This window comes from Jaculus jaculus, chromosome 3 (genome assembly GCF_020740685.1).
Source record: "Jaculus jaculus isolate mJacJac1 chromosome 3, mJacJac1.mat.Y.cur, whole genome shotgun sequence".
NCBI lineage: Eukaryota > Metazoa > Chordata > Mammalia > Rodentia > Dipodidae > Jaculus > Jaculus jaculus.
The window spans coordinates 36,498,496-36,525,240 of NC_059104.1; the positions used below are offsets into that span (position 1 = coordinate 36,498,496).

A 26,745-nucleotide genomic window follows, 5' to 3' on the forward strand; every position below is an offset into this window, starting at 1 on the left:
GCCTGAAACTGCAGGCCTAATGGTGTTCCTGAGTCTTTTCTGTTGCCTTCTGCATTGGCTGACAAGCAAAGAAAGGTGGCCTTTGGCATGGATCCATGTTAGAGGAAGGAGCAGAATATTATGAAGAAGATCTATAATTAGAAAACATGTCCTGGCTGGAGAGATGGCTTAGCGGTTAAGCGCTTGCCTGTGAAGTCTAAGGACCCCAGTTTGAGGCTCGATTCCCCAGGACCCACGTTAGCCAGATGCATAAGGGGCACACATGTCTGGAGTTCGTTTGCAGTGGCTGGAGGCCCTGGCACACTCATTCTCTCTCTTTCTCTGCTTTTCTTGCTCTGTCGCTCTCAAATAAAATAAATAAATTAATTAATAAAAAAGAAAATGTGTACACATTGACTTTTATTGACAGAATATTATCATTTGTACCCAACATGGAAATGAAGTACTACCCTTTCCTGTGGTTTGACAGAGAGAGCTCTATTCAAATGGACGGTATTTGCTGATTACCTGTTTCCTGTGTTTAAAAATATCTGAGCACTGGTTTGCTTCATTATCGAGAATGCATCCAGTGGGAATGCGCCTGTCTTTTTCCAGTAGTAAGGTGCGTCATGATGTAGGAGCTCGGAGGAGATGCAGTAAGTGTCACCTGTCACTTAGCAACAAGCATACTGCTTTTTGTTAAGCTTTCCTTCATTTTAGGTCATGATAGCTATGCAAACAGCACTTACGTTTGCGTTTACATCCAGAAATATTTAGATTAACCTTCAGATATTTGTTTTGTTTCTAACATTACTTACTATGTCAGGTGCAACTGAAAAAGAAATACAGAAAAAACAATATCAACTTGCATTGTATAAAAGTTAATCCTCAGAGCATAATAAACATAGACTGTTACATAATATCCTAGACTTAACATGCACAACATTTGCTGTTGAGTTCTCTCATTGGTCTTTAGAGTTATGGTAACTGAATGGAATATGTGTATAAATTTTAATCACTTGGTTATTTTCCTCAGTCCCAAAGAACACAAGATCCTAAGTAATGAAGCACTGATTTGTAAACACAACTTGAGGGGACACATTTCCAAGTGGGGTTGCTGAGGCAGCACCAGAATTCAATCTGCTCCAAACAGAACAACTAAATTACCTTTGAACAGAGACTAGAAAATCCTGACTCGTCAGGTGTCCATGAACACATCCAAAACGTGTTTCTGGCTCACCATTTAAGGGCACATCAAAAATTTTACAGATAACTAGCAACAAGTGTCATTTTGGTGCTTAGGTACTCAATGTGTTCAACAGTAGCCTTTAAACATTGAGAACCTAGAGCATCATTGACAGTGGAGATCAAGCATCATGCGTGTACCACTGAGGAGGGTATTCCAAAGTGCCCCCTTATTTGTTGAAAATGCCAACCCCTTTCATTATGGCCCAGATCATCTTTGTCTCCTAGTGTGTGACATCTTTGAGTTCTAAGGGAGGTTCGATGACCATGTGTGGGACATTGTTCAAAATCTTAAAAGGGAGACTGAAGGTCTTAGAAAATCACTCTCTGTCGAAGAGAAGTGGGTGAGACTGGAATTTTTCTTCTTCCCCTAGCACTGTTTTTAGTGTAATATAAATTCAAAATAATTTGAAATTTTATTTCTTTTCTGATTTATCATGTTTTAGGTATTGAAATCAGTAACAAATTGTTCACTGTCCTTTGCCTAATGACAATCAAAATTATTCTTTTTTATTTTTTTTTTAAATTTATTTGAGAGAGGCAGGCAGAGAGGGGAGTGGTAGGGAGAGAGTGGGCATACCAGGGCCTCCAGCCACTGTAGAGGAACTCCTGATGCGTGCGCCACCTTGCACATCTGGCTTATGTGAGTACTGGGGAATCGAACCCGGGTTCTTCGACTTTGTAGACAAGTGCCTTACCGCTAAGCCATCTCTCCAGTCCTGAAATTATTCTTTCAAGCCAAAATTGAGTACCACGACCAAATGTGATGAGTGACTTGGTGGGATTCCTAGTCCTTCAAGTGTCTATCCTTTGAGAAGATTTACTTGATAATTCCAGAAACCTATTTGGCAGAGTTAAGAAAATTTAATTCAGAACTTGATGAGAGATTAACTGCTATTGGAAATGTGCTGTTTTTAGATGCTCTATCATTAATTCGTGTTGATAAAGATGTGGAAAGCCATGTAAGGGACCCTTGGCATGAATAAAATCCAAGATTCATCTGCTGTCATTTGGCCTCCAGTGAAGGAACTCTTCTGTTTTCCCTATTAAATAATTTAGCCACACAGATTAAAGAGTAACAATTTTGTGACAATGAAGATTTTACAGGCTAATGTGTAAATATGACTTCGCTTAGCATAGGCAGGGGAGACAGACCAAAATTATAATCATCATTTGTGCTTCCGTGGAAGAGAAAATTGTGTCTCAGTGATGTTGATTAATTTGTTAATGGGCTCCCAGCCCATGGGTGATGGACATGAGGTGAGGGATAGGTGTTCATGAGTCCACACATTGCCTTCTTTTCCTTACTTTAATTGGTGTGACGTACAGTATGATACAGAGACTCAAGGGACAGAGTTGGATCCCCAACAGTCTCCTTAAGAGACTGAATTAGATGGAAAGGGAAAGATAGTATTACACTTAGACCACACTACCTCCAGCTTTTTTTTTTTTTTTTTTAAGTCTGAGACTTTTATTAACTCTTACACAATTATTTGTCTTCTGGTTTGTTGAAGCAGTAAGTCAGACAACACTTGCCACAGTAATGTCTGTCAAAGTGGCTGGCCATAAAAACCCCAGCCCCACACTTATCAGAAGGACACTCTCGACGAAGGTGACTGATTTTACCATTTTCATCCACCTTATAATATTTTAGGACAGCCAACTTAACCTTCTTTCTCTTGTGCTTATTTTTCTTGGGAGTGGTGTAAGACTTCTTCCTTTTTCTTAGCACCACCACGAAGTCTCAGTACAAGATGAAGGGTGGACTTCTTTTGAATATTGTAGTCAGATAAAGAACTCCCATCTTCCAGTTGCTTTCCAGCAAAGATCAGTCTCTGCTGATCAGGAGGAATTCCTTCTTTATCCTGGATCTTGGCCTTTACATTTTCTATAGTGTCCGAGGGTTCAACCTCAAGCGTGATGGTCTTCCCCGTAAGGGTTTTCACAAAAATCTGCATCTCGGCGGAGGCCACCTAAAGTCAGGAAAAGAAAGAGATGGGTTAGACCCGGGACACTGGAGAGAAGGGTGATCCAAGTTCCAGCTGGAGACCTGGGCAGAGCACGCACGCATACGTCCAGCTTTGAAGCATATTAAATTATACATTTCAACTGTAGACATGGGCTAGAGAGATGGCTTAGCAGTTAAGGCTCTTGCCTGTGAAGCCTAAGGACCCAGGTTTGATTCTCCAGAACCCTCATAAGCCAGATGCACAAGGTGGCACATGTGCCTGGAGTTCATTTGCAGTAGTTAGAGGCCCTGGCATGCCCATTCTCTCCCTCTCTCTTTCTCTCTCTCTCTCTCAAATAAAAGTAGACTGCAAGGCTAGGTGGTAAGATAAACCAAGAATCATTCAGTACAAGTTGAATGAAAAGGAAAATTTCATAAGGACTCTGACCTTATCTAACATGCTCTTTTGGGTACAAAATATACCTCTGATCAGTTTAGTTGTGATCAAGTGTTTCCAAAAGTAGTACATGTGCTCAACTCACAGAACTAGTCTTAGAAGTAGTAACAATGTTAGGATATTGTATTGAATCCCCAAATGCTGTAAAACTATGTGTTATTGTGCTTGGTATAGTTCATGGGATTTAATGTCTAGTCTATAGACTGAACATATGGATTATATAAGTAACGCCCAGATTATTTGAGTAACATACACCCTCATAATCAATGTGAATGCAGTTTTCTTTATTGGCATTTATTGTGTGCAATGAATGTAGGCTGAAGGTGCTTGGCTGAGGCAAGCAAGTGGTTGGCATCTACAATAGACTCCCTTCTGGTTTCTTGTATTAATTAGTGCATGCTTGTGTCTGTGGGGAGGACGTCTTTCCTGGGTGCATAAAAGTATTGGTTAAGAGAGTAGACGCCCTGCTTTATAGAAGGCTCAAATGGAAAGGTGTTTATACATTATTGGAAATCAAAATCATAAGGTATTTGCAAGAATTATGAAGTGAATAATAATATATTGTTGTAAGGCAGCAGTAACTATTTGCATGAAATACTGATATGTTTAAACTTATGAAAAAATGTTCATGGTATAGCTGTTTCTTGGTATCCCCATGACTGTGTTCCCCTAATCCAGTAATATTCAAGTACCTTATGTAAAAATGAATAGTGTTTGCTTACCTCCTGTGTATATCCTCTAAGGTCCTTTAAATCAACTGTAGTTTATTGTAATGCTTAATACCATGTAAGTGCTGAGAGGCTAGATGTCATGCTGCATCACTTAGGAGAAAATGATAAGAGAAATTGTCCACATATATTCAGTTAACAGACACATTATTTCTCTGAATTTTTTTGATTTATGGTTGGCTAATCCATGGGAGTAGAACTGAAGATATGAAGGCCTGACTGCAATTTAATTCATCAAAAACATAGAACAATGTGTTGAGATGCAATAAATCAAAATGAGTGATTGTAGTTGGTCCTGGAGTGTCTTGTATATTTTCCTATGTACTTTAAACTGATTGATTGGAATATACATACATAAATATATATATACATATACACATACAAGATGTGTTTCATTAAAAGACAGTATATTTGGCTGCTTTTAACACATTTTAAGGGATAAGATATTATGCTTTCATAATGCGAAAGAGACTTATATTCTGATTTCTTGACTATATCTAGTCAGTCATTAATGTCAAAATATTTTTTTTTAATTTTTTTTTTATTTATTTATTTGAGAGCGATAGACACAGAGAGAAAGACAGATAGAGGGAGAAAGACAGAATGGGCATGCCAGGGCTTCCAGCCTCTGCAAACGAACTCCAGACGTGTGCGCCCCCTTGTGCATCTGGCTAACGTGGGACCTGGGGAACCGAGCCTCGAACCGGGGTCCTTAGGCTTCACAGGCAAGCGCTTAACCGCTAAGCCATCTCTCCAGCCCTAATGTCAAAATATTGCCTCATGTCAGGCGTGGTGGCACATGCCTCTAATCCCAGCACTCTGGAGGCTAAGTTAGGAGGATCACTGTGATTTTGAGGCCAGCCTGAGACTACATAGTGAATCCTAGGTCAGCCTAGGCTAGAGTGAGACCTTACCTTGAACACCACATATATATAGTGTTTGCATACATCCTGTGTATTTCCTCCCATGCATTTTAAATCAACTGTAGTTCATTGTAATACACAATGCCATGTAAATGCTGTGAGGATAGATGCCATATTGCAATCACTTAGGAGAAAAAGAGAAGAGAAATTGTCTACATACATTCAGTTAACAGACACACGCACACACACACACACACACACACACACACATCCTTGCATTTTTGGTAGCATTTCGAGCAGCAGTTTAAGCCACAACACATATGAGGAATATATTTTGTGTCAGAGCAAGGTCTAGGGTAGGGAGAGGCATTTAAAACTTAAAATTAAAAGCTCGATGACATCACATGCCAACCATGGAACGTGTGCACTTTGTGGCATTTCACTGGAGGTTTTAGTGGTGCATTCTTGCTCTGACTAGATGGATGGAAACATCCTTAGATACCAAGTCCCATGTCAAAGCACAATGATGTTGGCATAGAATGGAAGCTGATTCTGACTCCAAGATGTGTGTCCCTTCTTGGGTATAATTCCAAGCCAAGGGGGGAAAAAAGATTGGAAAAAAAAAAAAAAACTCAACTGCCTAATAAGCTGGCTCAACTGAATGCCAAAGAAAATTTGCTTCATGAAATGGAAAATCTGAAGTAAGTTATATAATGCAGAATGGATAAATAGAGACGTACTTTTAAGATATTTCCAAGTGAGACAAATGGTTTATTGTGATTAAAATTCTCCAGTCCAGTAATATTTAATTCTATTTGATGAAATCCAAATCTCTTGGAGATTTAGGCCCTTTTGCAAGCCACATAAATATGTAGCTTAATATTTATTCCTATGGGTTTAAGGAGTGACATATATGAATTGAATTCTTTTTTTAAGTTACTCAGGAGATGGCTCAGTGGAAAAAGTGCTTCTTGTGTGAAGTACCTCGGTTTGGATCCCTAGGCCCCAGGCCACGCTGGAAGTTGGAGCGGGTTTTTGCAGTCCCAGCATGCTGCAGTCAAGATGGTAGAGAGGGATCATGAATATTTCTCTTGTGGACCAGCTAGCCAGGCTAATGCAGTGGTGACCAGCAGTAACAGGGAGACTGCGTCACAATGAGGGGGAAGAGGAGGACTGATTCCCAAACCTTGTCCTCTGCCGTCTACGTGTGCACTGTGGCATGTGCATGGCTACGCTTAAATACATGATCAAGCACACACAGCTCATGCAAACCAACCAGAGCAGTTACTTGGCTGTTGACCCACTTGAACCTGCCAAAATTTACTCATATTAATTATTCTGCACAGTTGTATCATTTCCCTTCATAAGTTACCGTTTCTTTAACGTTTATTAATTGTTAAGAATAACGGACCTGGGCTGGAGAGATGGCTTAGCGGTTAAGCGCTTGCCTGTGAAGCCTAAGGACCCCGGTTCGAGGCTTGGTTCCCCAGGTCCCACGTTAGCCAGATGCACAAGGGGGCGCACGCAACTGGAGTTCGTTTGCAGAGGCTGGAAGCCCTGGCGCGCCCATTCTCTCTCTCTCCCTCTATCTGCCTTTCTCTCTGTGTCTGTCGCTCTCAAACAAACAAATAAATAAATAAATAAATAAATAAATAAATAAATAAAAAGAATAACAGACCTAAGTGGTTTGATATGAATATCTGTGATTTCTTTTCCATATAGAACACCCATGACTAAAAGAGCTATTGCCCATCGCATCATATCTATAATTACCTCTAGAATTATTGGTCTTTATCCCTCTTTTTTCAATAAACGAGTATTGTCAGTGTGTTGAAGTAATACTCACTGTATCATGTGGTCTGTTTTTTTTTTTTTTTTCTTGCAGGATCAATGTGACTCTAGAAACAAATGGATGAATGAATATCCATATGAAGAGGAAAGCAATCAAGGTTGGTTAGTCACAGTCTGTGGTTGCAATGAAAATATTATTATTCTGAGTGATACTTTGGAGGACTTATTAGAACATTCATTTAAATGGAGAGAGGTTAATTTTTTTAACCTATATACCTGACAGTGTCTTTTTTTCTTTTATCTTCTTGAATATGAAGGTATTCATGATAAAGCAATCTGTATTGTACAAGTTTACCTATCATTTTTTCCAGAACATAAGCTGGCATTTTAATAACTTTCAGATGAATATTAAATAAGGAGTACCATTTGATAATAATTGATCACTTAAGCCCAAAAGACTTGAAGTTGTTTAATATTAGCCAGTTGCTAAACCATAATCCAGAAGCTAGTATTGGATGGTGTGGACTGTGCTGGTCTGTTCCAGCAACATCTACTTCCTGAGAGAAATGGCTTTACCTTGGGTTCCCCACCTACAGATCCAATAGGAATTTGAGGAAGGAAAAAGCCCTGTGAATTTTCTGTGGTAATCAAATGCTGATCACTAGTTTATTTGTGGTAGTTATTTGAGCTTTTGTTTTATACTTCATATCAGGTTTAATATAAAAGCCATAGATTATACAGAGGAAATTTCCAGCATATTAAGTTATCTTTAATTCATATTTTCACACTGAACAGATCTGGTACAGAGGTATGTGCCTTGTAACTCTGCGTCTAGCTGCTTAACGTAAAATTTCATGGTTTCCTTCTCCCATTATTCTCGCTGCTTTCAAACAAACATATGTTGTACCATGTCTTTCTCTATCTGTCCCTTCTCCAAATTACTTATGAGTGATTTTCCATGTTATGCAGTCAACTATAAAATAGCCTTGCATGCTTTCTCCCATGTTTGGCTACGAAATTTTCAAAGATGGGCTTACTGATTCAGGGGGTGTAGCAGGGAGATTTACAGGGTTATCAGCAATGCCTTAGCTTATGACCTTAGTGTTGCCTGTGGGGGTGTATTTTCTTAGCGAAGGGCTCACAGTACTGCACACCGTCTTCTAAGCTGGCTTTCTGGAAGCAGGGGGAAGGAAGGTCTGATCCGTGCTGTTTGCCAGTTCTCATGGTGAAACCACACCCACCGCGCTTGGCTTCCCTAGTTTACCCGCCAGCTTGCAAGGTTCCTTAAAATTTAACGACGAGCTTTTATGAGCTGATGAAGGGCTAGCTCCAGCACATCATTAATAATTCCATTTCTAGACTAAAGTTAAATATTATTGCCAAGGACGAGTGAGGCAAATGTAGCTAATTTACATTTTCTTACTCCATCTCCAGTCCAGTTGCTCTCGAGTTTTTAGATTCGATCTGGTCAGAAGGAGTTTTGTAAATTTATAAGCTCTGGCAGTGTTGCTGTTCTGTAACTAATTTTGTGATGACAACTGATGATGACAGAGTGAATCATCCTGTTGCTTCTTGCCCTCCGGACAAACTGCAAATATTATGATTGACCATAAAACTGTATGTGTCTCTTTCCTAATGGCTTTTGCCTTGTTGCTCAGCATTTATGAGTTCGAAAGTCATTGTAAGAGGAGGAGTGGTCTCTCAGCCATTGTGTGTGTCCTATTGAATTCGGTGTTTTATTTTTCATAATTTTAATCGGCAGTTTTAGTAATAGTTTCCTGAGGACAGTGAATGCTTTGCTTTTTCTAAAAGTCTGGTTGAAACTGTTATAGATATAGCAAAGTTTGAATTGGGGTGATGACAGATTTTGAAATTTTAGGGTTTTAGTATTTTCAGTATATGGATGAAGTAGATAGGAAGATGGAGTTTTAAAAGATGTCATTGGTAGAAACAGTGTTACTACAGTGTGCATAATTGAAAAGGGATTTGCATATGGCTCTAATGACAGTTTTGTACATTCTGGCTTGCCAGTGGTGATAAAATCATGCCAAGCGCCACCGAATATCATGTTGTGCCTTTCTGCCTCATTCTAAAATGCAAACAACTTACTTGGGGTTTATACATTTTTTGTGTCCAAGGATCTTTATTTCCAAGACTGATCTTCATCTACCCTTTTATAAAGAATACATTTGTACATAATTTGTACTTAGTTTCATTGCTTTTGCATTAGTTCTTCTACCTCGTGTTGCTAAAATACCTCAGTGATTTCCAACAAGGTTTCTCCCCTTCTCAGTGCCCTGATCACAGATGCACGCATGAGTCCTGGCGCATTCATTCATAATGTGGATTCGCAGGGGTTCTCGCTGCAAACGTGGGATGTGGGTCTTGCGCGATTTCCATGACTTCTTTGTCATATCATGCCCTAAGTGGTTCTCAGCAGCGGACTTAGGGCAGATGTTCTAAACGTGCACATGCATGTGCATTTGACACATTTACCAGACTTCACATGGAAACGCTAGCTCCACGAGTACATAAGATGACCAGTTGTGTTAAGTGTGTAGACTTCGCGCTGGGGTGACTCCTGCTCTCTGCGTTTGCATCCCATGAGGACAATTGCAAAGCACTTTTAGCCTGTGCAGAAAAGGGGTTTGTTTCATAGTGAGAGTTACTTGAAATTTCCCTTCCAAGAAGTCCCAGGCTTGTTCTTCACATCAGAAAGAAGGATGACGTAGCAGCAGCCTGGCCTTCCTCACACTTGGACTTCCATAAACTGAATTCAGAAAGCCAGTGCCAAGGTGAACGAAGCCACACTGCTGGAACCCAGCTGTGACCATGGAATCCAAAAACGGCATATCTAGTTTCTTCAACTATGTCATAAGATATAGGACGTGTGATTTCTCCTTTTTGAATTTTAACTCTGTTATCTGCAAAGTGGCACCAGTAATCCAAGATCAACCAATGCCAAGAGGTGTTTTGCATGCAAAAGAAAAAAAATGGGTACGTTTATGAAATGGGTGTAAAATTTGACATCGGAAAATCATGACTGGTATAGATAGTACTATTTTCACATTGAGTCAAAGATTCATCTCGTTGTATATTTTCACCTTTCAAGGCCAAACATTTAACATTTTTCAGTTCTCATCCCTTCTCAGGTCACACAGTTTGCAATGTATACAGTGCATGGTGTAGCCCATCAGTGTGGGTTGGTTATGTAAGCCCCGTGTTGAATTCCCCTTTGTATTTCTTCTTCATATTGCATCCACCTTATTTCTAGGCATATGCACTTGTATTTTACATTCTTCTTTTTTATTGAACTTAATCAAAAGGTTTGCAAATGCTGTAAGTAGGAGGTGCATTATTAAAATGCCTTGAGTTGGGGTCATTGCAACTTTGGGTATCCATTTATGTAGAAAATATGAAGAAGCTTACATATAGGTATTTGGAGAAGACAGGCTTAATCAAGCAGAATAATTTTACTTGAAAAGATGATACCTTGCTCATTTAAAATGAAACCATTAAGGGCTGGAGAGATGGCTTAGCGGTTAAGCGCTTGCCTGTGAAGTCTGAAGACCCCAGTTTGAGGCTCGACTCCTCAGGACCCACGTTAGCCAGATGCACAAGGTGGCACATGCATATGGAGTTCGTTTGCAGTGGCTGGAGGCCCAGGCATGCTCATTCTCTCTCTCTCTGTCTCCCTCTTTCTCTCTATCGCTCTTAAATAAATAAATACTTAAAAAATTATAAAATGAAACCATTAAGATAAAGCATAGGCCGTCACTTCCCCACCTCACACTTGGTAGTATTTCTTAGACATTACTCACTGTATCTCTGTGTGCATAAATTCAAGCAAATACAGGTGGCTTTTGTAAAAGTAGAATCATGTTTATAATTTGTATTTCCAGACAAAGAAGAACATATTTGTGTTTTGTGGGTCTAAAGGAATTTTTCAGTTGTTTACCATTCAGTGGAAGAAACAAAACTTTACATGAAAGGAATTATTAATTTAAAACTGATTTCCATTTACTAAGGTTATGATATTTCCAGCTAGGGGTGCATTCTTTGAGTTCTGATAATTCCTTTCCTGTAAAATGACTGATTTTGACTTTTAGTAGCATCTTTTGATTTTGTGCTATGAAAGAGGTTGAAAACAATGATTTTTCAATATCCCTTTCTTCTCCTTTATTAGTAAGGTTGTTAACATTTGCACTCTCCATTCTTCCCCTGGCTATCGAGTCTATTTAGTACTAATGCTTCCTTCCTTCAAGTGTCTTTTGGCATCATTGTGAAACCCACCTTCCCATTTTGCTGATTTTGCTTCTTGTTGTGTTGTGTCGTGTTGTGTGGTGGTGTTTTGCTTGGCTTTGCTTTGGTTATGTTTTGTTTTGTTTCTAGGTAGGGTCTCATTCTAGCCTGGGCAGACCTGGTTCGTTATGTAGTCTCAGGCTGGCCTCAAATTCACAGGGCTCTTCCTCCCCCTGCCTCCCAAGTGCTGGGATTAAAGACGTGCGCCACCATGACCAGCATCATTTTCACCCTTTGTGCTCAGGTTATCTATAGAACGTTTTAATCTAGAAATTCAGTGGTTTCATTGATTTTATTTATTTATTTATTTATTTTTACTTTGCATCTTTGTTTTTAGACACATGCCTATACACTTGGAGAAGTAGAGCACGTTTTTATGTTAAGAGGTTTAAAAATGAAATTTACCATGCAACTTTTTTTTTTTTTTTTTCATTCTCTTTCTTGGAAACTGTGAAAATATTTCCAACCTTTCTCCTTGATTTTTCAGACCCGGACTCCTTATCCTAATGTTCGTTCACTGAATGTACTTTCCCAATGAACATTTTTTTAATTTTTTTTACTGTGTTTTTGAGTCAAGTGTGTATTTTTGTTATTTCTGAGTGGGTTTTCATCTCTGTAGTGTTTCATAGCTCTGTCAGCTATACTTATCCTCTTTGTCTTCTATATTATTGGAATCCTTGTCCTTCTTTCTGAGCTTTACACCTGTTCTCTTCCTTGAGCTCTTTAAGAAAGATCATTTTGTCTTGGTGCAAGCCTGTGTGTGTGGAGAGTTATTTGTCTAACTACTTAGTCTGTTTGCCTGGAAGATCTCCTCCTGAGATGTTTGTTTTTCACTGGCCTCTTGCTTACATGTCTCTCTTGCCTTTGATATTTGTTGCTTTTACACACAAATCCCTTGGGACTTTTCTCTGATCATCGCCCATCTTTACAGGAGCCAATATTTGCTAAGCGGCAGCGGGAGCGGGGCAATGATGGTTGCGGTTTGAATTAAATGGGTCCAGAGCTTTCATGTCCGTGTGTTATTTCGAAGGCTATCTAAGTAAAGATGTTATTTCTAAAGGCCCTCCTACACCTCAGGGGCCTTTATGGCATGGGCTTCCTGCATCCCTTCCAGTAGACGAGCTAGGGACTGTGAAATGTCTGCTTGGGTGCTGGCCTCCTTCATACACTTTCTTTCCTTCTGAGATGTTCTGTATGAAGTTGATTATGTCATCAAAGGCTCACCAGGTAGCGCTTTTATCACCATTGTGATTTCTGCTTTTAGGAAAGTGTTTCAGATGCGCTCTGAAGAAATGTGTGTCCCGCTCCCAAGAGCATCACAGATTTCAAACAACTTGACAGGTACACCTTGGCAATTTGAGTTTGTAACTTCCTGTACTTTTACTGAAAGTGAAACGTTTCCTTCCTTCCTTCCTCCCTCCCTCCTCCCCCCTTTCCTTCCTGCCTGCCTCCCTCCCTCCCCTCTTCCTTCCTTCCTTCCTTCCTTCCTTCCTTCCTTCCTTCCTTCCTTCCTTCCTTCCTTCCTTCTTTCCTTTCTTCTTTCTTTTTTTGAGGTAAGGTCTCATTGCAATGCATGCTGACCTGGAATTCATTATGTAGTCTCAGAGTGACCTCGAACTCATTAGCATCACCCTATCTCTGCCCCCCCCCCAAGTGCTGAGATTAAAGGCGTGTGTCACCATGCCCAGTGAACGTTTATTTTTATTTCTTTATTTTTCTTCCTGAATTTTTTAGTTGCTGTCTTAGAAGGAGGCAGATCAGTTATTCCAGCCTAGAGTGATTAGTGCTATAGCACATTCACCAATGCTTTGGGTTTGCGGTTTGTGAGCCATGGAAGCTTCACAAATGAGAGAGCATTTTTATTGAAGCCTTGAGTGACATTGTGGCTTTGACTGGCAGAAATGAGAGTAGCCAGCAGAGGTTATTTTTATTCATTTAAAAACGGTGATAATTTCTTCTACTTCAGGCATGAAAGTGCCCGCAAGCCACGTCTTGGAATTAAGAATCAGTGTGGTATTCAGTGGTGTCGTTGAGTCAGAATCTTTCACAGCTCATCCAAATGTTCAAATGACTCACTTTTCTCCTTCACCTCCTCCTTCCCTCCCTTCTTCCTCCTCATCCTCCTCTATCTCTTTCGCCCTCTGTCTCTCCTATTTTCCCCTTCTATTGCAGTCAGGTTTGCATTGCTGGCAAAAATAACCCAACCAACAGCAGCTTGTGGACAAAAAGGTTTATTTCGGCTTGCTGACTCAAGGGGACACTCCATGATGACAGGGGAAAATGATGGCAAGAGCAGAGGGTGGACATCACCCCCTGGCCAACATCAGGTAGACAACAGCAACAGGGGAGTGTACCAAACACTGGCAAGGGGAAACAGGCTATAACACCCATAAGCTATCAGCTGGTCTGAAGACTCCACATACTTAGGCTGAAAAGTGACTGAGAAATCGTGCTGGAAATGAGCTGAAAACCAGATTTGACTCTTTAAAGACGCCCATGAATACTTAAGAATTGTTCAGATAGGACTGGAGAGATGGCTGAGAAGTTAAAGGTCCTTGTCTGCAAAGCCTAGAGACCTGGGTTTGGCTCCTCAGGGACCATGTGTTGCAGTCCGGTTCGCATTGCTGGTAGAAATCACCAAACAAAGAGCAGCTTTTGGGAAAAAGAGGTTTGTTTTGGCTTACAGGCTCAAGGGGAAGCTCCATAATGGCAGGAAAAATGATGGCATGAGCAGAAGGTGGACATCACCCCCTGGCCAACATCAGATGGACAATAGCAACAGGAGAATTTGCCAAACGCTAGCAAGAGGACACTGACCATAACACCCACAAGCCCGCCCCCAACAATACACTGCCTGCACGAGACATTAATTCCCAAATCTCCATCAGCTGGAAACCTAGCATTCAGAACGCCTAAGGTTATGGCAGACACCTGAATAACAACCACCACCCTTCATTCCTTACACATGCTTGTTTCCCACTTGATTCCAATGCTTCTTCCTGCTCCCGTTTATATCATCCTCCTTAGAGAACCTCACCAGTGTGTGTAATTTGTAACATTACTGGCACACTTCATAAGAAGGATATGAATCCCTTTGCAATATACCTTTTCCTTGAACAACTTCGATGTAAGGAGAGTTTTGTACTGTTAGAGTAGTACTTCCTGAGAACATGTTGTGAAGTATACTTGCAGGTTCCTTTTCCATACCTTTTTGGAGCTTTGTATGCATTTTCAAATATGTTCCATAGTACATTTATTTTTGTGCATTTATTATGTTTATCTAAACTTTCAAGGAAATTTAAGTTTTCTTACTTTTGACAATTTCATATACATATTATTATATATGACATATTTTTTATTATATCACTCCCATTACCATCCTTTGCCCTCATACCCCTTCTTCTGAACTCCTTCCATCTTCCCAACTAGTCTCCTTTGATTTCTTTTCGACCCTTTCAGTTTAAGGTTGCCTACAGGGGCCTGGTGGGTGATTTACCATAGCATGGGCAATTTATCAGTGACTAGATCACTGAAGAAACAGTCTCTTCCCTCCCAGTGACCATTAATTGCCAAGAGCTCCTTAGGAAACAAGATCTCATTCTCTAGCTTAGGCAGGACTTGAACTCACAAACATCCTCCTGCCTTAACCTCCTGACGTGAGATTCTGTGCATGTGTCGTCATGTCCAGGTTGACCGACTTGCCTGATGTGGTCCACATCTGTATATCATCATTATTGTTGTTACCAGTTTTGAGACATACAGTCTAGCACATTAGGGCAGACCAGCCTCACACTTGTGATCCTTCTCTCCTTGCTTCCTGAGTGCTGAGATTGCAGACTTGTGGCTAAACAAGCCTGACTTCAACATCAGCATTACTTTTAACAGCAGCATTCTTTCTCCTAGCTGACATTAGCAGAGGATTTCTTCCTGTTTTCTGGAGAGAACTTTGTTTAATAAAAACATGAATAATTATTGACTCAAACAGAGTATAATCCTTTATCTTACACATAATTCAGAATTTTAGTACACTTTGCAGTATGGTGGAAGCAAGACTCATAAATATTCCAAATTTGGACAAGTTTATTACCATCTACAACCTGCAGCCTCACCTGCATGTCTTTACTGCAAGAGCTTTAATGCCTCAGTGAATTTACTTTTGTGAAAGCTTTTGATTTTCTATTGTCATTGTCACAAATCACCACAAAAAAAGTAGTGGTGAGTTTTTAAGTAATATGCATTTATTACCTTGGGATTATTATCACAGTCAGAATTTCAAAATGCTCATACAGGGCTATATTAAGATGCTACCTGGGGGAGGGGGTGGAGAGATGGCTTAGCCTTTAAGGCATTTGCCTGCAAAGCCAAAGGACCCAGGTTCAACCCTCCAGGACCCATGTAAGCTAGTTGCACAAGGGGGCGCATACATCTGCAGTTTGTTTGCGGTGGCTGGAGGCCCTGAGTGCCCAATCTCTATCTCTTTTTTACTCCTTGTCACTCTGTCTTTCAAATAAATAAATAAAACTATTTAAAAAGATGCTCCCTGGGGCTGTACTGTTTTATTTTCTTTTTCCTCCCTTGAAGCTCCGCAGCAGATCTCATTTGCCTTCTAGCCTCCCAGACTGCCTTCTTTCCTTGGTCTTCTTCCCCCATCTCCTCAGCCAGTCACACTGGTCTAGTATCACACATCACCCCTTTGATCAGTGCCTGCGTCTCTTTCTCTTTCTCTGTGGAAAAGACCACTGAACTGCATTCAGCTCTCCCAAGCAGTCCACAGTAATCTCTTTCTTCCAATCCAGACAGTTAGCAGTCTTATTTCCAGCATGAGCCTGGTTCTTCTGGGTGTGGGCCTCTAACACGGGCAGAGATTTCAGGCATTGGGGTGTGTACCTCCTTAGGGCCATTTCTCTACCCAAATCATGTTATATAGATCACCAGTGTCTTAGATTAAAGGTGTATGCAACTACTTTTTAATGATATATTTTTGGACAGGATCTTAATATATGTAGCCTAGGGTGGTCTAGAAGTTGTGTTTCTCTTGTCTCTCTGACATAAGTGCTGGGATTAGAGGAATGGGTTTCCATGCCTAGTTTACGAGTCACTATTGTCATATGTATGTGGTTGGAAGCTTTGATTGAGTTTTCATTTTACTGTTTCTATTCATAGCCCTGAATTGATAGCAATTCATATGAATTGAAACAGGACTCTCTCTCAAGAGTGTATGAAAACGAAATCCATTGAAGTAATTTTGACTGAGCCTAGAAAAGCAATTGCCGACATTAAAACACCACATTATAAGAATCTAAGACTTCTGTTTTTGTTTAATATGAGATTTAAAGGATTATGCAGTTCAGTAATTTTAAAGTCTAAATATCCAAATGACAGATTACTTACCATAGTCTCAGCAGTTAACAGCTAGCCATGTTTCCATGTGTCTTCCAATCAAGATGGAGTTTCCTTGGAATTCATCTGATCGTTTGGTCTGGTAGCCGTCTTTATTTCTGTGTATTCTGGATTGTTGCATATATGATGGATCAAAGCTTCTACTTGCAGAAAACACAGTTGACTATTTTGCTCAAAGTTCCATGGTGGCATGGCAGCCACACTGCATAATGTGCTTTTTCTCCTGGCTATGATGAGGTTTCTGCAAAGCAACTGCTTAGGGGAGGAAGGATGCATTTTGGCTCACCATCCTAGGGCATAGGGTATGGTCATATTGCATCTGTAGCCAGGAAGCAGAGAGATGAGGGCTGGTTCTGGGCTCGCATTCTCTTTTTTGTACACTCCAGAACAGTCACCCCTCCCCACCCCACCGCCAGCTCACAAATGACTGGGACCCGTCTTTGCCGCTCCGCAGCAGCCATGAGAAAAGTTCATTTAAGTCTTGGCTTATGGCTGTTCTAGGGAGCTAGGGCCTCATCCAGATTGGTGAGATACAGAGACACTTAACAGTTTTCAAATCTATATAATTTCCCCCTCCCTCCCAATGGGAACTGAACCTATTGAGTGGAGGAATCCGAATCTGGCCCATCCAGAGTCCAAGAGTGAATGATCGGCCAGCCTGAGTGAGGGGAGAGGCAGTGGTGGTGAAGCATCCGGTACTGCGCAGGTCCAAAACAACACCTGTCCAAGCCAGCCCCCATATCAAGGCAGCCGTCTAGCAGGAAAATTTACCAGCAAAGAAAAGGAGCAAATGGAGTCACCCCCTTTGCCAGCTTGAGTTAGAATATACTTCGAATAGAACCACTTACCATTGTCCCTGTCTCTCGTCCTAGCCAGGGGGACCATCTAGCTCCTATAGTGTTTCAGTCCCCTCTCTCAGATGCCGCCCTGACTGCTGTTAGGGAAACGGGGTGATAACTGCTCAGGCTGACCTGGAATTCACAATTCAGTCTCAGGGTGGCCTTGAACTTATGACGATCCTCCTACCTCTGCCTCCCAAGTGCTGGGATTAAAGGTGTGAACCATCATGCCCAGCCTGTTTTTTTTGTGTGTGTGTGTTGTTGTTTTTAGTAAAAGAAATTTTTTTAAAAAGAGGGTGTACTCTCAGGTAGTCCAGACTGTTCACAAGCTTTCTCTATAGCCAAGGATAACCTTGAACTTCTGATCATGCGGCCTCCACTGCCAAGAACTGGGATGGTAGGCATGCCCCATCTCACCTGGTATTTGCAACTGTGGGGACCAGATCTAGTGTTGGTGCGTGCTGGGCAAGCACTCTGCAACAGAGCCACATCCCCAGACTGTGGGTGGTAACGTTTGAAAGCAAAATTAGGCATAAAAATGGTATCAGTATGGGGTGGCTGTCAGGGCCAGTAGCAGCAGGTTTGAGGTAAGGAGCTCAGGAAGTCGCCGCGACCTGGTATATGCTGGGGGTATTGGATATGCCCTTCGGATGGGACTTCCCAAATCAGGTGGCAATAAAGCTGGAGGAAGAACAGCTGGGGAGTTCTGAAGACCACCCCAGCAGCGCTTCTCAAGCTGACCATGTGCCTTCAAGGCTGGTGGTGGCCATGGGCGGCTCCTCTAGGGCAAATGAATTCCCACATCCTGATGCGGTTTCCTGGGAATTTGAGTTGAGCCGTGTGACAGGATTGGGGAATCTTGTACACAGATACAGGGAGGACTTGGTGAGGGCAAGGATGGTAGACATGGAGCAGGGACTTGGCTGTTTAATTCCAGGCACTTAGAGCTTTTGAACATAGCCTGGCTAGGCTAAATGGTGCAGACTGCAACACCAGCATTCAGAGACCTAGGTAGGAGGATCAAAATGTTAAGGGTAGCTGGAGCTACGTAGTGAGTTTAAGGCATGCCTGGGCCATGGTGGCATCCTGTGTCCAACCTTCAAAAGCAATTAAATAAAAAGTATATAAATAAATATGGAAGAAAGAAAAGAAATGAAAGCATCACAGTGCAACTTTCTTAAATTCTGCAATTCTATAACTAGCTACAGAAAGAACTTGTCTCCAGCTTGTCATTTAAAATGACTCAAGAACGTCAGTTGGGGGCCAGGGAGACGGGTCAGTGGGTGAGAGAGCTACCTGTACAGAGAGGGGCACTTTGGTTCTGTCTCCAGAACCTGTGTTGAAAGCTGGGCCTGGTGGACATGCCTGTAACCACAGCACTGTGGGGGGCGGGGGTTGGGGTAGAAACAGTAGTCTCATGAAGGCTCCTGAGTCACCCAGCTTATTCAGAAAATCCAACAAGGAGCTCCAGGTCTAGTGAGATTAGATATCAGGAAAATAACGCAGAAGGAAGATATATGAGGACAGCAAGTCTTCCCCTGGCTCTTTAAATGTACCTATAGGTCTTGTGCATCTTTATACACTTGTGCATACACACCCCTTCTCCACCCCCCCAACACACATACACTCACACCGTAAAATATTAATTAACAATTACTAGTCTCCTTACAATGTGCTCCCCCCAGACACAAAATGGCCTGGATACCCATGACCTCACAGCGCCTGACACTACCTACATAAGACCATCATAATAGGAGGAAAAGATCATGACATCAAAATGAAAGAGAAACTGATTGAGAGGGGGAGAGGATATGATGGAGAATGGAGTTTCAAAGGGGAAAGTTGGGGGGAAGAAGGGCGATACCATGGGATATTGTTTAGAATCATGGAAGTTTTTAATAAAAAACAAATAAATTTAAAATAAATTTGTAGTCTATATTTATGTGTATACATTTAGGAACTTTAGTGTGTGTGCATGTGTGTGCATGTGTGTGTGTGCATGTACATGCACACGTTGGATTGGAAGAGCCCACAAGAGGTTCATTTGTGGGTGTGTATTTGGCATATTTCCTGTGATTATTATGTTGATTATTGAATTAATAAACAATTACACACACAGTTCAAAATCATCAAACACCAGGAGCCCAGAAATCAAGACCTTCTGCCTGGTTCTTCTTATTGTAAAGACGAGTCTTTCACATGGTGAATACATCTGACGATTAACATTACCACACTTTAAATATCAACGATGAAAAGTGTAATCTGTAGAGTTTATATTTGTGCTGATAAATTCCTTTCTTCCTAATTCATTCATTCTGAAGAGAGAAGCTTGAAGGCTCTGGCATCTGTCCAGATCTGTCATTTCCATCTGTGACAACCTTTATCATCTGGAATAGTGAGGGACTTGCTTTAGGTGGCACAACATTTATAAGGAAAATAAAAATATCCACCGTGTTTTGTAATATCTATTTGTGCATTATTTCTAAAAGTTTCTTTGAGATTAAGAAGCCTCCAGCAGAGAAATCACAGCGGAGGTAGTACTGGTGAGTGTCTGTGTGGGAGGGGAGGAAATGAGTGAGTGCGGGTGGAGAATTGGTAAGCACACTTTACTTTTAAAGGAATTAAGTGGCGAATTTATGTTTATAATTCCTCCTGGTTCTAGGCAAGGACTTAAGTGCATGTGAAATACTTGCCCAGCTTGGTAATGATTGCACCTCCTTCCTGCCTCACAGCTCCTCGCAGAGGTTAAAGACAATTGAAATAGTACATATGCAATGGTAGGACTGGCTTGTAGTCAGAAGGTTCCGTAGCCCACTGCTGGCCCAAGGAATGCATAGAGCCACTGGCAAGGGCTAGAGCTAGGGGAGACTGGATCTCTCTTCTTCTTTTGTTCTGAATTAAGTCTGAGCTGCTCTTATTGAATACAATGTATGTTATTATAGTGCAAGGCTTTAGTTAAAAGTCTCTGGAGCTGGAGAGATGGCTTAGCAGTTAAGGTGTTTGCCTGCAAAGCCAAAGGACCCAGAATCGAATCTCCAGAACCCACATAAGCCAGATGCACAAGCTGGCGCATGCATCTGGAGTTTGTTTGCAGTGGCTGGAGGTCCTGTTCTATCCATTCTCATTTTCTCTCTCTGTCTGTCACTTTCTCGAATAAATAAATGAAAATAAAATAGTATTTAAAAGTCTCTGCTTTTGACTGAGGTATTGAAGCCCATCATGGCTTTGCTTCCTTGAAGCTGAGGTGCCAAAAAGTCCCAGAAGGATGAATAGTTAATTTTTCTTGTGATGGGTGCTAGTAGTGATGGGGAATTCATTGGCAACAACAGCAGGTTATCTAATTGCCCTTTTAACACAGGTGTAGCCTGGTCTTCACAGTTAGAGATGCAGGGCTGAAAAGATTGTTCAATGGTTACAGCACTTGCCTGTGAAGCCTAAGGACCCAGGTTCAAATTCCCCCGTATCCATATAAGCCAGATGCACAAGGTGGTTCATGCATCTAGAGTTCCTTTGCAGTGGCTAAAGACCCTGGCATGCGTGCTCTCTCCCTCTCTCTCTCTCTCTCTCTCTCTCTCTCTCTCTCTCTCTCTCTCATCCTCCCTCTTTCTTTCTCTACCTCTCTCAAATAAATAATTTTTTTTTTTTTTTTTTAAGTTTCAGATGCAGAGCATACTCATGAAAGAGATGATGTGGTTTAGGCTGAAGAGCAGTGTCTTTACAGATTTTCTTCTTTTTACTGCTGGAAATTTGAAGTAGATAACTTAAAGCTCTACAGTGTAGGGGATTGGATGGCTCATTGAGCTGTCACGCAAAAATAGGAGAAAATCAATCGGTGAAGCTCTTTACTCTGGGTTGTGTGCCCCCACTGTTGGCTGGTGGATGTAGTGGAAACGTACAGGACCATGAAACCTTTCAATTAGCCAAACCCCCATGTGAACAAAGTCAGCTTCACTCCTCCAACCCGACTGTGAATTTATTTCAGGCATTGAGGCCGCTGGTCGTTTGAATGTATGTCCCCCATAGACTCAGGTGTTCTACTAAAGCTTGTAAGCTTGTCTCCAGCCACCTGCCTGGGGGAGGTGTCACTGCTGGTGAGTCCTGGGCTCCAGCCCAAAGGTGTGTTTAGGGGAGGATCTGATTCCCAACCAGAGATGGAAGAGAACAGTGGGAGCTCTCGGTGGGCCTGCTTGCTGGTGGTGATGTGCTGGTTGCATTTGGTGTTCCTTGGCTGGTGCTGGTTTTGGAACATCACTCTGGATCTGTAAACTCAAAATAAATCTCTTCCATCAATAAACCATGTCTGTTTGAAGGGTCATCACAGCAATGTGTAGCTGACTACAGCCAGTTCCTACTACAAATCTTTTTCATGGGTGTCTTCATGAAGTGGAGGTTGTAGCATGAAAGAGAATGAAAGGACAAAAGCGAACTACTGTTGAGGGGCACTTGGCTTGTGGTAGACTGAGGCAGGAGTATCCATTGAGCTCAGGTGTTTATTATTAGTTTTTTTTAAGTTGTGGATGTATGTTTTGAGGGATCTCTTTTGCTTGTCTGCACATGCATTTAATGGAACTCAAACCAAACAGAAACAGAAACCCTTTGTTGAGGGGCTGCAGAAGTGGCTTAGTGGTTAAGCACTTGCCTGTGAAGCCTAAGGACCCCAGTTCGAGGCTCAATTCCCCAGGACCCACGTTAGCCAGATGCAGAAGAGGGTGCACGTGTCTGGAGTTTGTTTGCAGCAGCTGGTGGCCCTGGTGTGCTCATTCTCTCTCTATCTCTCTGTGCCTCTTTCTCTTGGTCACTCTCAAATAAATAAAAATAAACAAAAAAAAATTTTATAAAGAAGAACCCCCCCCCAAAAAAAAAGAAGAAACCCTTTGTTGAGCTTGAGAAGCTAGATGTACCAAGGTTTCCTGCCTCTCACAGTATGGTACACTGTATTTCCATTCTTGCCTTCAGAATCGAGTAACTGCTGGTGGTAGGTGATAGATATATTGCATCTTGGGCAACTAAGCCATGTTCCAGATCAATATTTTTGAGAATTCTTAATCAAATGAATGATCCATTCTAGTTGCAAAATAAATGCTTTCTGTACATTATTTGATGTATTTCAAAAAATGAATTCAATACAAAAGTTATTAGGCATAATAACAAAGACAAAACCAATTTATGAGTTTCTAGTACTTAAAAAATAATCTCCTTTCAGTGTCAGATATGACCATTATCATGTAATTTGTATTGAAGTTTTCTTGTCTTTTGTGCTTGTTTGTTTATTCAAGGTAGGGTCTCTCTGTAGCCCAGGCTGACCTGGAATTCACTATGTAATGTCAAATGGCCATGAATTCATGGTAATCCTCCTACCTCTGCCTCCAGGGTGCTGGGATTAAAGGCTTGTAACACCACATCTGGCTTTGCTTGCGTTTTTATGCCACTTTTTACTTATTTGGGACATTACATGTTTAGTACTATATTGTTTGATGTTCTCTTGTGGTAGACCTTTTTTACTTATGACCCTTATTCATATTGATTGATATGCTTGTGTTTATTTCCGCCGGGAACCTATGCGGGTAGTCATTACCATCCAAAGTCCATGGTTGGCACATGGCCTGCTGCCTGTTCTGTGTCTCTCACAAGTTTGGGCATGGGCATAATGACATGAATTAACACTTCATTTTATACAGAGTAATTTTTTTTAAAATTTTTTATTTATTTATTTGAGAGCAACAGACACAGAGAGAAAGACAGATAGAGGGAGAGAGAGAGAATGGGCGCGCCAGGGCTTCCAGCCTCTGCAAACGAACTCCAGACGCGTGCGCCCCCTTGTGCATCTGGCTAACGTTGGACCTGGGGAACCGAGCCTCGAACCGGGGTCCTTAGGCTTCACAGGCAAGCGCTTAACCGCTAAGCCATCTCTCCAGCCCTACAGAGTAATTTTGCTGTTTAAAATTATCTGTGTTCTTCGCGTTCACACTCGCTCTCCTCTAACTCTGAGTAAATATACTTACTTGACCGTCTCCGTGGTTTTGCTTGCCCACCTTGCTCTCTGGTTGTAGTCATAGAACGTAACCTTTTCCCATTGGCTGTTTTCACTAAGTACACATATGATTCCTTGTTTACATCTTATGGGTTGACAGTTCATTTATCTTTATTGCTGAATAATACTCCACTGTCTGGATACATGGCACATTATCTGCGTAATTACTGAACGATTTCTTGGTTGTTTCTAAGATTTCCTAGTTCTTTTAAAAGTTGAGATACACATCAGCATGAAGATTTTGTAAGACAAGTTTTTATCTCTGATTTGGCTTTAGCATTTTGTTTTCCTCCAATCGGTGCGTGGGCGCTCCTGCTACTCCATTCTGTTCCCCATCGACATTGGGTGCTGCCAGAGAACTAGGCAATTCTGTTGGGTTATAGTGTTAACTCATTGTTGCATTAATTCCCTTTTCCCACGTGTCTTAACCTGTTAAACCACTGTAACGCGGGACCACCGAGTGGAATTCATAATGAACAGAAATTTATTTCTTACCAGTCTGGAGGTTGGAAATCCCAGATCAGGGCACTGGCAGTGGTGTATGGAGAGAGCTATCTTGGCTTCCAAGATGATGTTATCGGTGTTGTGTCCTGACAAGGGCGAGGGCAAGGTCAAGCACTCTCAAAATCTCTTTATGGAACATCAATCCATTCATGAGGGCAGAGCTCTCGCAATTAATCACTTCCCTAAAGACCCTACCTACCTCTAAGACCACCACAGTTGTGTTTATTTTACCATGAGTTTTGGAAGGCATTGCCTTCGGTCTCTAACACCCTCTGGTGAAGGTGTAGGTTCCTAGATCACCCAGGAGTGTTTGCCCTTTGTACATGAACTGTTAAGAGTTTCTTGATAAGGGCCAGGCCTTGTTTCTTAGGGCATTTTCTCATCAAAAAATTTTAAGAGTTCTTGGATATTTTGAACCTTCTAGTAGTTATATTTTTGCTAATATATTCTGCCAGTTTGTGGCTTGTCTTAATCTCTACAATACTTTCACTAAGAAAAAAATATTTTAATGAAATCAAGATGAGCAATGATTTCTTTTATGGATAATACCTTTGTTCATATATATATGTAAAATCAGTCCTGAATCCAAGGTCATGCATGTTTTGTCCTGCTTTTTTTTTTCCTTAAAATTAATTGGGTTTGCTTTAAAAAAAAAAATGGACTGGAGAGATGGCTTAGCGGTTAAGCGCTTGCCTGTGAAGCCTAAGGACCCCGGTTCAAGGCTCGGTTCCCCAGGTCCCACGTTAGCCAGATGCACAAGGGGGCGCACGCGTCTGGAGTTCGTTTGCAGAGGCTGAAAGCCCTGGCGCGCCCATTCTCTCTCTCTCCCTCTATCTGTCTTTCTCTCTCTGCCTGTCACTCTCAAATAAATAAATAAATAATTTAAAAAAATATTTAAAAAAATTGTTTTATTTATTTATTTATTTGAGAGCCACAGACAGAGAAAGAGACAAATTGAGAGAGAATGGTTGTGCCAGGTCTCCAGCCACTGCAAACAAACTCCATATGCATGTGCCACCTTGTGCATGTGGCTTATGTGGGTCCTGGGGAATACGAGCCTCAAACTGGCGTCCTTAGGCTTCACAGGCAAGCGCTTAACCGCTAAGCCATCTCTCCAGCCCCTGGGTTTGCATTTTACATTAACATCTCTGATCTGTTTTTGAGTTAACCTTCATAAAAGTCACAAAGTATGTACAGATGTTTTTGTGTGCCTCCCTTTCTGTTTCCTCACATTCTCTCTCATGTGTTTATTCATTGTTTTTGTTACCGTTAATTAAAAAGATGGCCTTTGCCCCATTGGATTGCATTTTTTTGTCAACGATAATTTGGCCATATTTTGTAGGTCAGTTGCTGGCCTGTCTATTCTGTTCCTGGGTGTTCTTATCTGGTGTTTTGTTTGTAGTTCATAGTCTGGATTTCTTTAGCTTCATTGTCTGTAAATTGAGAAGTGAGGCAATCAGACCTCCAGTATTTCGTTGTTTTTCAGTATTGTGCTGGTTCTTCTGGGTCATCTGCCTTGCCACAGAAAGTTAGTTGATGTGTACTGAATAATTTGCTGAAATGCTGTGATTTTTGATAATTTTTTATTGGCTTTATTTCATTTATTTTTTTATACTCCCTCCTAAGTTGTTTCTTAGAGTGTTGTCTTATTTAGATTTTTTTTTCTTGCATCAACTGTTCACCTGTCTACCTGTTTCCTAGTTAGTTTTCTTTTTCTTGTTCTACTTCTAAAAATATTTTATTATTTATTGAAGAGACAGAGAGAAAGACGGAGATGAAGAGAATGGGCACAACCAGGGCCTCCAGCTGCTGCGAACAAATTCCAGGTGCATGCATGAGTCATCTTGTGCATCTGGCTTACGTGGGTCCTGGGGAATTGAACCTGGGTCTTTTGGCTTTGCAAGCAAGCATCATAACCACTAAACCATCTCTCCCGTTCCTTTTCTATTGATTTTTAAGGTAGGAACTCACTCTGGCCCCAGGCTGACTTGGAACTCACTCTGTAACTCCACAGTGGCCTGAAACTGCATGAGATAAAAATGGAACTCAGAGCTGGGAGTGGTGACACATACCTTTAATCCCAGCCTTCAGGAGGATTAGGGACATAGGAGGCCAGCCTGGGCTACTGCTATAGGAGTTCTTCCTTGAAAAGAACAAAAATAAATGGGTGAGTTTGAGGCTGGCCCAAGTCAGACCCTTCCTTAAGTACCCAAAGACAGATGCACAAAGTGGCACATGCCTCCAGAGTTCATTTATGCTATACCCATTCCCCTCTCTCTCATTCTTTCTCTGTCTCCTAGCTTGCAAATAATTATATACACAAATGGTTCGTGTGTCTGGGATTCACTTACAGTGACAATAGACCCTGGCAATCCCCCCATTCCACCCCAAATAAATAAGTACATAAATAAATAAAATGAGGTGCTTAAAAGTCCCAAAAGGTCAAATGAAAACAAAAGTGCCCCCCCAACTCCCCTAGTCTCTTATTTAGAATCTTTAATTTCCAAAATTATTTTTGGCTATTTTTTAATTATCTATCAATAATATCATGATGCGAGCTGGAGAGATGGCTTAGCGGTTAAGCGCTTGCCTGTGTAGCCTAAGGACCCCAGTTCGAGGCTCGGTTCCCCAGGTCCCACGTTAGCTAGATGCACAAGG

At 41.3% G+C, this 26,745-nt stretch overlaps 1 protein-coding gene and 1 pseudogene across 6 annotated transcripts in view; one reads left to right on the forward strand and one right to left on the reverse strand.

The window, feature by feature from the left end:
* Positions 1-26,745, forward strand: part of Klf12 (Kruppel like factor 12) — a 479,766-nt gene that overhangs the window by 167,338 nt on the left and 285,683 nt on the right. For 3 of the 6 annotated variants that reach the window (XM_045145262.1, XM_045145261.1, XM_045145260.1), the window contains exon 3: positions 7,106-7,169. The exons of the other annotated variants lie outside the window; for them this stretch is intronic. In XM_045145262.1, the coding sequence (XP_045001197.1) occupies positions 7,137-7,169 (33 nt within the window). In that variant the 5' untranslated portion in view covers positions 7,106-7,136. The remainder of the gene's footprint in view (positions 1-7,105; positions 7,170-26,745) is intronic. 6 annotated transcript variants of the gene reach the window in all.
* On the reverse strand, positions 2,693-3,217 carry LOC101596667 (annotated as a pseudogene).